This window comes from Aythya marila (assembly GCF_965140915.1).
Source record: "Aythya marila genome assembly, chromosome: 16".
NCBI lineage: Eukaryota > Metazoa > Chordata > Aves > Anseriformes > Anatidae > Aythya > Aythya marila.
The window spans coordinates 3,036,873-3,048,876 of record NC_139057.1 but is presented as its reverse complement, the minus strand read 5'-3'; the positions used below and the strand labels follow the sequence as shown (position 1 = coordinate 3,048,876).

The 12,004-nt window shown below is 40.5% G+C and overlaps 1 protein-coding gene across 1 annotated transcript; it reads left to right on the top strand.

Annotated features, from left to right (window-relative positions):
* Positions 1–7,449: 7,449 nt before the first annotated feature.
* MRGBP (MRG domain binding protein) lies at positions 7,450–11,840 on the top strand (the record flags this gene model as incomplete). Its single annotated transcript, XM_082773428.1, has 5 exons — positions 7,450–7,702; positions 8,174–8,295; positions 8,865–8,946; positions 9,716–9,790; positions 10,578–11,840. 5 exons carry the CDS (start codon positions 7,450–7,452, stop codon positions 10,766–10,768), a joined length of 723 nt encoding a protein of 240 aa, XP_082629554.1. The 3' UTR covers positions 10,769–11,840.
* Positions 11,841–12,004: the final 164 nt, after the last annotated feature.

Here is a 12,004-nt window from a genome sequence, read left to right as displayed (position 1 = left end):
GACAGTTTTAAGAATGGGATAAGAGCAAGAGATATTTGATTACTCTTACCTGAACTGGAGGATGAGTCAGTAGCACCAGGATGTGGAGGTGGGATCCAAAGCCAGCCTAAGCATTGTATGCACGTGAGTATCAGTCTCCCATGCCTCACATTATTGTTCCAATCTATAAAGAAATAGTTAGTGAGCTTTTAAAAGTATGCCCCCACACACACACATTGTAAAATCAAAGAGGTATTTTCTTTTATAAATTTCTCACATAGATAAACAATGAAGTTACCTACTATGAAAAAAATGGGGCCTTCCTACCACTTAGAAAATTGCTTAAATGTGATACTTTACCTGTGATATTGTGTCAAGGAGCATAAAACCAGCGTGAATGGCTGAGGCAATTGAGAAATCCTAAATAGGAGAAGAAGCTCTGTCTCCTTCCAAAAAGCTTACTGTCGCAGCTTGCTGGGAAAAGCTGTCAAATGTGCTAACTGGCTTTGTCGCTAACATGATTATGCAAAGTAGATGATAGTAATAGTGCTACCCTGCCATCACTTACAATGACATCTGCTCTCTTTCAATTTTATGTAATTTTCATTGAATTTAGGTCCGCCAGGTTGCCCTGCCATAGAATTCATGTGAAAATGAGATCCTTATTCTAAGCAACTGATGCAGTTGAAGGAACATGAAGTGTTAAGACTGCTATCCATTATGCAAAGGAAGGAAGATTATTCCAAAAATGCAGAAAGATAAAATGGATTTAAATGTGCAAGTTTTCAGTTACTTCCATTCCTGACAAAAATTGAGGCTATTCTAAAGAAGAAGTCTGTAAATCACAGCTGGCCTCAGAATATTCTAACGTATGTGTTCAGATGGGAATTATGATATATATGTTATACCAGGCTTACAGACCTGATCCAGCAAAAAAAAAAGAATTTGGTATGAATCTGAGTTGGAGTTTGGAGCTAATGCTCATTGCTGCTGGCTTTAAATAGCTAGGTATCCCCTACCTCAAAATAAATAATTGATAAAACAGGACCACTATCCATTTGAAGATGGACAGTCCTCATAACAAAGCAGTTGAGCACATTGGTCAAGTCAGCATTTATCAATCCCCTACAAATCCTTCCAAGATCAAGGACAGAGTTTAATTACATAGTCCTTCTTGTAGTAGGTAACAGTGCAGAAGCTGGTAATTGAAATTTGGGGAGGGAAGTAGAAAACTACTTATCCAGTGAACAGGCTTGTGCAATTAAGTCTCTCATGAAGGTAACATGCATAATTTGTCAAACTTTTTAAGCAATAGCTTATTGGCATCATTGACATTGACATCAACTTATATCATCTACATACAGTTTATGAAATCACCGAGTTTTTGTATACAAGCAGCAACACACTGCAATAAAGTTCTGATTTTGCCTGATGAATCAGAAAACAAAAATTCGATAAGTGTTTCACCCCATAACAAAATGAATTGCATGAATTATTACCGTGCTAATATTGTTAGTCACCCAAGGCCTTCCAGCCTTAGGAGGTGCCATGGCATCACAGGCACGTAGAGCCTGTGATAGCTGCAGGTTTCTTCTACCAATGACAACCAGAGAACGAATTCGATGACAGACTATCTTGGCTTTGAAAGATAGGATCTAAAACTGAACTCCTTGTATTTAAGTAATATTTTCATACAACGATTATCAATCACGACAATGTTGTCTGCAGCTTTTCTTTAAACCTGTTTATTTATTTGAGTTTTTTTTTCCCTTCCTGAGATGCCCCAGGCATGCACATGGTGTAAACTGACACTACATTGGCTGTGAAGATGGAAACACTTCCATGCTTCAAATCTAATCCAAGTACTTGAAATTATTGCTATGGTTTCTCTGGCATTTCTGTGCTGTTTTAGAAGGAAAGACTGACTTTGAAATATGTGCTGTAAATTGCAACAACAAAAAAGTAGGAGTTGCAGGCCTGCAATATAGTAACCAACTGCCTCGTGTCTCCCCTTACAGACATCTCCTTAGCTGCAAAATAAGCAGGTACCAGCATACAGTCTTTAAGAAATTCCTCCTTTGTTGGTATCAATGGACTTTTTTTCCCCCTTGACTAACACTTAAGTGTATCCTTTGCAGCCGGTCTGTTTTAGGATTCATAAAAGACCAGTGGATAATTGAAAATGGTGAAGAACTAAACTCAGACTTCAGGCAATTCCAAGTGAAGCTTCTCCTGATCCTGAGCAGTAGCGTCTGTCTGCTTGAAAGCAAGTTCTGACCTATGTTAAGAGCATCTCCTACCAACAGAAGGAATCTAATTCCTTCTCCATATGATGGACTTCTCTATGCCCAGTGACAAACTTGGTTGAACAGGTAAGCTCTATCACTGGAAATGCTGATTCAGCAAGCATTCCCTTCTGTGAGCAGCTGTATTCTTCGCACATGACAATGAACCAAGAATTATACAGCTCTGATTTGTTTCTGTAAATCAAACACAGGCTTGAAATTTTGGAATTGTCGCAGAAATGGTTGTAAAACAAAATAGGAGAGAAGAGAGGCTTGTTTTCCATGACTAATGGGGAACAAAGATCCCGCTACCAGCAGTTTGTGGACTCTCTTGTTTCTGACACGCTGGATCTAGAGAAATATTTCTACACATCAGACAGATTCAGACTTTCTTTGACAAACTGACTCATCCTTAATGGTGCTACTGACATTATCATTGCAAACCAAATTTCAAACTAACCCACAATTTCCACAGATTTCTGTAAGAATAGAATTGCCTGGCCTGCTGCAGCTAGTTTGTTCCTAATACGTTATTGTTTGCCAATACATATGATCCATTCCAGGAAGCACCCTTAAATATCACCCAGATGTTGTAACCTAACAGATGCTGCTGCAGGATAAGTGTGAATAACCTCAAGTATTCAAAGTTGAAATGCAAAAAAGGGCCCTAGCATAATCCTCTAAATCCCTGACTTGAATATTTCCATCAAGGTTTGTATGTGCTTAAAGGAGTACATGTACTTTGTGAAAATCTGCTGCCACCCTCCGCCACAGTGTAAGGCTGAGAAGGAAGTGCTGTTGTCATTTCATTGCGAGCTAGTCGGGTTCAGAGCTTGTCTGCAGCCCTTCTGAAGAATTTCTTTATGTTTATGCAAGCTCTTTTTTTATTTTAAAAGTAGCAATTTTGTTTTGAAAGATGATTAAGAAATAAAGCCTCAGAGAAGAAAATAATGATCTGAACAATCCTGATCACAACAATGCAACTCTCAAGAAAGCAAATCTCTTGTAAATTTATACGGACCAGATGGGTCAGTGTGAGTTTGGTTTGGTGGACAATTTAGGCACTGTCAGTAAAAATCACCCTCAATAAGGTGTGCCATGAAGTCTTCTGATGGTGGTTTGGGACAGCCAGGCATTCATGAACTGATTCTTGTGCTCACCTGGAATTGGCTCATTAAATTCATTGGTTCTTTTTTGCTCCTTTGTAAGCCTGGGACATGATGTATTTATTAAACTGCAAAATCAGTAAGATGACTTTTCCTTCCCCATTCCCCACTCTGCACCACAATGTTTTGAAGCGTAACAGCAGCACTAATGAACGCCTTTGTGCATGCTTTGAAACAATTATTTGCACTGTTTTCAATTTATTTTTCTAAGGCTTGCCATCTGATGCCCATCTAATATGTAGCCTCTCTCTGCTGGGAGAATGAGCACATCAGATCACAAGGGAAAAGTTCAGCTGAAGAACATATGTTTGAGCAAACGGAATGTATCCTACCGCTTCCCTCTTTTTTGCTGCTCCCCCCCCTCATCTTATTTAGAATCAAATGCTATATTTTTGCCCCTGTAAGAAGCCAGGCAGGCCCAGTCAGAGAGTGTACTCCCTGTTCCAGGTTCCTGTCTGAAACAATCAAACACACCTTTTTGCTAGGAACTTGGATAGCTGGAAGAAAGCTGGGGAGTGTCTCCTTGCCTCTTGTCTGGAAGAAGCAGTGCTGCTTCAAAGGGCTGTGTGACAGGACTCTAAGAACGCAGAGGCTTCTCATCTTTTTGGTTCTTCCTCCTTGACAGATTTCATGGGAGAAAAACAGATCTATTAAAAACTACCATCACTGATTTATTAAAAGCTGTGTAAAAGGATCAAGTTCCAACTCCCTGTCCAGCTCTGTTAAAACAAAATTTGCCACAGATTTCAAACTGAAATGACAGATTTTGAAGGTACAGATAAAGGTTACAAATCAGATCAGAATTCTTTTCCAGAGGTCCTCATCAGTCAGTAAGGATATGATATTTGGAGATACTGAAATATGTCAAGGCACCGAGATAACTTATCTTGTAGGAGGGTTTACTGACCTCAGACTGATTTGGTGCAGGACTGGGCCCCAAGTGCATGTATTTCTGCATGTAAAAACCATGTGTGCAATGCAAATGGCATAATACTGTAGATACCTTCCCACTCTGCCAACAATTAAATACAGCTATGGCCAGTGACACACTCAACATTAGACAACAGTGACTTCTAAGCACGTACCTCAGCTTTAGCAGTGAGTCCTGTCCATGGTCTGGAGCAAGATGCAACATTTCTGCTTCTCAATTTCTGTAGAATAAAGCTGGCAATGCTCTTTAAGGCTCTCAGGAGGTTTCATTCACCTATGTGAGAAAAATTCCTTAGATTCTATACTAAAGATGTACTAAAAACAGCTAGCAAAGGTTAAGTAACTGGTTTTAATGCAAAATTGTGCAGATGATATTTGTTTTATAAGTGTTCATGTGACATACCAAAAATTACCAAGTATTCTGAATGAAGTTTTTATTTTGTTACAGACTCTAACACATGGTGTTCCAAATTAATGACAGAAATAGTTGTAACCATATTGCTTATCCGAGAAATTTGATGCTTCTAGGAAGACTGTCAAAAGCTAGGCACATTTCTCACTCGTTCAGGCTTCAATGTCTTAAGAAACACCACATCATCTCCCTGGGGGGCCACAACATGATCCAGAAAGGGCTGAGCACCCTTAGTTGACATAATACTCAGCCATGTCCCTAAGGCTGAGAACAGCCTAAACAATGGGAAGAAAAGGAGAAAAACTAAATTGTGCATGTCTCATATTGCTGATACCTAATTAAAAAGAAAAGCAAGATTTAAACCTGAACAAGAGGAGGGTAAAATTGTTAGAATCTAAAAAATCTGTTCAATTAGAGGAAAAAAATCATCTAAAATATAAAAAGAGAAAAATTTAACTTTGGTCCTAATCCATGTAGTGGCTGTTTGTGGCATAATTATATGCTTCCATATGTTTCCTAGAGGCATTGTAAGAAAAAAGGAAATTTAGACGCAGGCAAATATAATTATTTGTGATTGAAAGAAAATACCAACCAATTTATGCATATACTCTTCCTGTTGAATTAACATTATTCTACTGAATTAGATTATTTTCATATGCTATTGTACTTTCAGAGGTAGCCATATGTTTTTCACATTCGGTTTCACATGCTACTTTTTTTAATCATCAGAACTTAATGACATAAAAATTGCTATCTGAGCTGACACAGTTATTCCCTCTTGATGATAGTCTTTAAGTAGAAGCATGATGTGACAGATGAGAGTGCTGAAGCTCTGTGTTTCACACAGACTTAAAAATAAAATATAAAAAAAAAAATCTTCCTGCAAAACTTTGAAAACTATTCTATGGGGAAACAAATTTTCTACTCTGTAATTTAGTTGCTTTTCTTTCTTCCTTCATTTTTCTAAGCCTAGAAACATGTATGAAAACAGGAATTTAGTTGTTCGGGAACTCATTTACTCCTGCTGTGCAGTCATCACAGGAAATCATAACCATCTCTTTTGATAGCAGATTAAGACTAGGTAGCAGCATAGACCAAATAAACATTGGAAGATTAAACAGGTCTGAGAGCCTTATTGGATTTAAGGCTGGATTTAATGGGAAAAGTATGCGGATTTGTATTTGAGATCAGCAAATTCTAGTCAATATATAAATTTTGCTCAAAATGAGGGAACTACTGTGAAGCCTAAGCTGTGTAAAGGCAGATTTATCACAACCAGGACACAGGTACAAAGCTAACAGCAGACAGAAAAAATATTTGTGGAGGATCCTGTACTCTTGATGTGAAAAGCCATTCCTGCAAGATCTCTGTCATTCTTAATTGAGCTCTCACACAAACAGTCATTCTTGGAGAATTTCAGCAGTATTTAAATCAGACTGGAGTGAGAGATTCTTCTCCATTTTGAGAGAGAAGCCTGAATCCTGGTAGAAACCAGAATTTGTATTCAGGCATGCATATCCAGCATCCTTACCACCAAACTTTCCAAGGCAGCACACGCGATGCTTTGGGTTTAACTTATTTCAAGTGTTTGCTTAATCTGTTTGAGGTATGAGCAACACATCAGGCCCCAAAGAATGACATGTGTTAGTTAATTATTTGAGTATCAACCGTACAGAAAGATTTCAATTTCAGAAAATTGCATTTTTGCCTTCCCACTTTTTATTATTTGGACAATTTGCATGAAGATAATGTGTTTTTGCCTGCGAGTTTCTGCCCCCACGGTTTTATTATTCACTTCAAACAAAACAGTTGTTCTTTACATTTGATGTCATTGTCATTTGCCATTGAAATCATTTTAATGCCACCAAAAGGATTACGACTTCAAGTGAGGAGTGAGCAATCGCACACTTGATCACCTGAGCAACCATGCCCGTATCCCCAATAATGCCTAAGAGGTCCAAAAATCAATCAAACAACCAAAAAATGTGCTACAGAGAGAATGACACATTCTTTTTCTTCTCAAGTTAAACATTTTTAATGCCTTAAATGACAGGCAAAGCAGGTTCTGTGTTTTTTCAACTCCTAAGGCAGAGTTACCTGTTCTGCATCAGTGCCAGGCTCACACGAAACGATGCTGCTGTAACAATGACGGGCATTTTGGGGTGCTGGAGCACCTTTCCCAAGAGAAATCTCCCATTTTGGCAGCAGCTTTGCTCCTGAGGATGGCGATCGCCGGGGTGGCCGAGGCCTTGCTGGTGGCAGGGCGGAGCCCCAGGCCCCTCTCCGACCTCTGGGCTTCCCCTTCCCCCTTAGGCTATCCCCAGCTCCCTGGGCTGGTTAATTCGGAGCCTCTTAGCGCACCTCTGCCTTCTCTTGAGCTTTCCTCATGTAAACGTGAAGTAAAAGCAGTACCACTGCCTTAGGATTACTTCACACCCTAAACCAAAACCCCTCAGGGTTTTCACCCCTCAGAGGAACATCTCCGTGCCTTCCCTTCTCCCCCGGCTCTCCGCCTCCAAAACGAACCTAAAACCCCTCAAAAAACTCCCTTCTGTCCACTAAAAACCCCAAAGCGGGGCATTTCCCTTCCTCCCTCCGGCCGGCAGGAGCCGCTGCGGGCGGCGGGCGGCGGGGGAACGGCAGGGGGCGCCGGGGGCCCGGCGGCTGCGGCGCGGCCATGGGGGAGGCGGAGGGCGGCTCGGCCGCCGCTGTGGAGAAGCCGCCGCTGCCCTCGGCCGGCCCGGGGGCTGCCGCCGCCGTCGCGGCCGCCGCCGCCGCCGTCGCGGCCGCCGCCGCCGCGGCTGCCTCAGCCCCGGAGCCCGGCGTGCCCCCGGCAGCCGCGGCGGCGGCGGCGGAGGAGGCGGTGGTGGTGTGGAGCCCCGAAGTGGAGGTTTGCCTCTTCCACGCCATGCTGGGCCACAAGCCCGTAGGTGAGAGCTAGGCCGCGGTGAAGCCGCGGGCTCGAGTAGCGGCGGTGGCCGGGGAGGAGAGCAGGGCGGCGGGGATGGGCGGGGGGCGTGTGAGGGATCCCCCCTCCGGGGGTGGCACGGCCTCGGCCGCGCTGCGGTGCTGCCCCTAGCGGCCTCTCGGAGCCAGCCTCCCCTTCCCGGCCTTGGTGCCCCGGTTTTTTGGGGTTATTTTTTTCACACAGCCTCACTAAAAGTTCTGGCCGGGTGGGGAAAGCGGTACCCAGTGAGGCGTTCTCAGCCCCTCCTCAGATAGCACCTCTAATGTAGGGTGAAAAAACGGCCGGGCAGGGCTGCCCACGTCACTTTTTCTGTGTGATTTCCCTGTAATGACATTTTATATGGTTGGTTGGTTGAGTTTTGGTGTATTTTTTTTAATTCTGTGTCACAAATAAGATTATTAGTAGCATTAACTGCACTGAACTCTCACCTCAGGTGTGAATCGCCATTTCCACATGATTTGTATCCGAGATAAGTTCAGTCAGAACATTGGACGGCAGATTTCTTCCAAAGTGATTTGGGACCATCTGAGCACCATGTATGACATGCAGGCTCTTGTGAGTATAAAAGAGGGACACAGGCACACTCGTACCTCGTGTCATTCAGGAGTTTTGATAGGCCCTAATCACTGGACCTGACCAAACCTTCATGTTACTGAGAATTACGTGTTAGAGTGAGATGATGAAGTTTTTCTTGTATAAGAGTGTGTTAGGTGGAAAGCAGTAAAGCGTAAAGTGTTCTGTTTTTTTTTTTTTTCCCTATACTGTGTTGTGACTTTTGGGAGGTTTTTTTTTTTTTATTGCCAACATGCTGATCCAGCAAACATTTACACAGGTACTTAATTTAAGTACCAAACAGGGAGGTATATGTGTTTTTATTAAGAATTTTCCAGGATCAGTTTACAGAAATGATCTCTCATGATTATGGTCTGGTGTCATGATCTCAATTATGTTGACCTTAATAATCAGTTTGACATCAGGAGCATCCTGATTCTCTAGTGTCTGAGTAACTTGTTAAGAATTATTTAGCTACTAATTGCACTTAAAATAGTTTGGGATTGCATTTCTGCATCCAAATTATTTATTTTACCAAAATCATTCATGAAAATCTTTCTTTTCTTTCTAAGCATGAATCTGAGATTCTTCCATTCCCTAATATAGAGAAGAATTTTGTTCTTCCTGATGAATTGATTCAAGAAGTGAGAGAAGGTAAGATGTGATAGCAGTCTCTTGCTTTCTGTTCTTCTAATCTCATCTTAGAACAAGTAGTTTAACACAAAAAGAACGTAACATGCCAATACATGGCTATTCTTTCATTCTGGTGTATTAGGTATATTCATGAAAAAGAGGTATTGAACAGATACAACAATATCTCGTGAATTTGTGAACTGATGACAGAACAAAACTATCAGAGAAAGGATCACACTGCCTGTGTGGTTCATATTTCCCACCTATAAGCCTCTTTGATTCTCCACTGTAGGAGATAGACCTTTGGTTAGATTCCATACAATATTTCTCCTATTCTTAAATATAATATAAATGGGATGTTAATATGGCACAAACTGATTCTGCTTATACCATTTAGATTCAACTTCTCTTTCTGGGTGTAGGCAAAAGATATTTTAAACTACAGTGAAATGCTTCTCAATTATTAGGTGTAATAAACTTTATACTAAAAATGCAGTAGAGAGTCATATCTAAGAATTGCAATAAGTTTTTCCTAATTAGCATTTTACTTTGTTCCTGTTATAATTTCAGTGGAACTTTTATGTTGTGTGACATGTGCCTTGCTCTTAGTATGGCTGGAGTGTTAGCTACATTTCTCTGTCACAGGACTGAAGAACATTTCTAAATTAATGCTGAATGTTGAACTGAATATTTGTATACACTGTGCACATATGCTGAGGCTACTAATCCAGAAAACCTACATGTGGTACCTCAAAATGATCTAACCATTGTGTACTGATCATTCCTGTAGGAAAAGTAATGATTGAAGAAGAAGTGAAAGAGGAAATCAAAGAAGAAATGGAAACACATGCAGGTCCAGAAGAAGGTAGATTTGTATTTCTCTACTGTATAGTATGAGAAAAAACAACTACAAAAAAACTCTGAAAGAAAGTTAAGCCCAGTTTTAGCGAACATAAAGTAATCTGTGATAGGATCTCACGAGAGAAATTACTGCCTATAAATCAAAAAAAAAACCACAAAAGGTTACAAGATGGTATGCTTAATTAGGAAGGAAGGAAAAGTGTTTGTTTTTTCTTCTTTTTTTTCCATTTTATTTGCATTGTCTTGCTTCTTTTAAATGAAGCTTATTAAGATTTTGCACAGAATGAAGTCAAACATGAACAGTAGTGATCCTGCTATTACCATAACAGGCCAAGCCAACCGTTAACTATGTATTTTCATAATCTTTACATCACAGAAAAAGTGGTGTGTTAAGATTGAGTGTAATAAAAGATCTAAACACACATTTTAAAGGTATATTAAATTTCTTATTCTGGATGTTCAGGTGTGTTTGGTATCTATAATACCAAATGTAATTACCATTTCTGATTATAAATTTCATAGAATGGTCCTATGTTGTGTAAGTGTTCCTATTTAGTATTTTAAGTACTGTTTTATTTCACTTTAAGCCTGTCAGTATACATGCCTGTCTTTAAAGTAAATAATAAAAGCACGCTGTGCCTTTTGAAAAAGTGAGAATAATACTTGAAGTGTCTTTAAAGATGCTAAGAATTGATTGGCTTGAAAAGTTTTATGTAATATAAAGAAACATGATATCAGTTCTTGTTTACCTATAAGTCTGATTTTGAATCATTACTTTGATTCTATTTCAGTTTTTGCACCCTCTGGAAGTTTAGGAAAAACAACTGAAAAGCCAAGCAGCAAAGAGAAAGAGAAAACTTCATCAGATTCTGGGTCCAAAGAAGGATCTGATAAAAGGAAGCGCAACAGAGTCACTGAAAAGGTCTTAAATGCAAACAGTAATCCTTCCAGTCCGAGTGCTGCAAAACGACGCAGAACATAAAGCTGTGAAAAGCAGAAGAAATTAACGATGGGACATTTAAAAACAAATAGCAGGATAGTCATTACGTCAACTTTTTCAGAAAGGAGAAGATACCTGAGCCAGGTACTCGAAGAATCTGCACATTGGCTTTATGCGTACAAGACTTTGCCAGTCTTTCCTGATTTGTTTGCTGGTTGGCACTGAGTAGCCGAGCGATGGCTACCTTCTCAGGGCGTTCAGGAAGGAAGCTGGCAGCGTTTAGTGGTTTATGCGTTTGTAACAGTTGCTGTGTTTGCATTTCCAACCAGAAGCACACACTGTCTCGGCGTAGTTCATGAAACAAGTGTCGGTCATAACACAGAGCCTCAATTCATGAGAAGTATGGGTTATTTCTGTAATTTTTGAATTGCTTGTTTTTTGCCTTTTTTATTGTTGTGAATATCACAGACCCTCTATGGGCTACGTTGTTTGGCCGTTTTAATTTATGCAAACATAGCGTTTGTATTAAATGTCTGAATTTGTTGGTTCAGTAAAACTAAAATACTTTTAAATACAGATAACTACTGTGTTGAAGTATTCTTTCACACTGTTTGCTGGAGAAATGTCAACTTTTACCTTTAGTGATGTAAATATTTTCTGTTTTTACAATTTTATATACTGTAAGTAGAGTGAAAACAATAATGCCCCTAGAGAGAATAATTAATGTGTCCTAAATAAAGCATCCAGCAGCATCACGTGGTTTTGAAAGGGAGCAGTTGAGCTGTGCCTAAACCTGGGGGTGTTGCTTCATCCGTTTGTACTACAATAGTATAAAACCGGGGGGTTTGTACTTTGTTATTTATTTTTAAAGCGGTTTTATAAAATGTTAAGTGGAATTGGTACTGCAAAGCATTAACCCTGTTCAACAATTTCATTTTTTACTGACGTTGTAACACTTACTTTTTATACGCTAGAACACTAGGATTGCAGTCGCTATTTTTGACTGGTGCAAAGATGGACCGCGGTCACCAAAAAGCCACGTGACCGGGCTGAAACACTACCAAATTTGTTCCACCGCGTTACCTGTTCGTTAATAAAAGGAATTCTCGCTTAATCTGTCCGCATTGCTTGCGCGGCGAGGAGCCCAGCACCCACCTCACCTAACGCGTCCCCGGGCCCCCCCGCAGTGCTGCCGGCTGTGAGGGGCAGGGCCGGGGCGGGCTTTAGCACCGCGATTCCTCCTCCTCTTCCTCCTCCTCCTCCTCTTTTCCTTTCCTC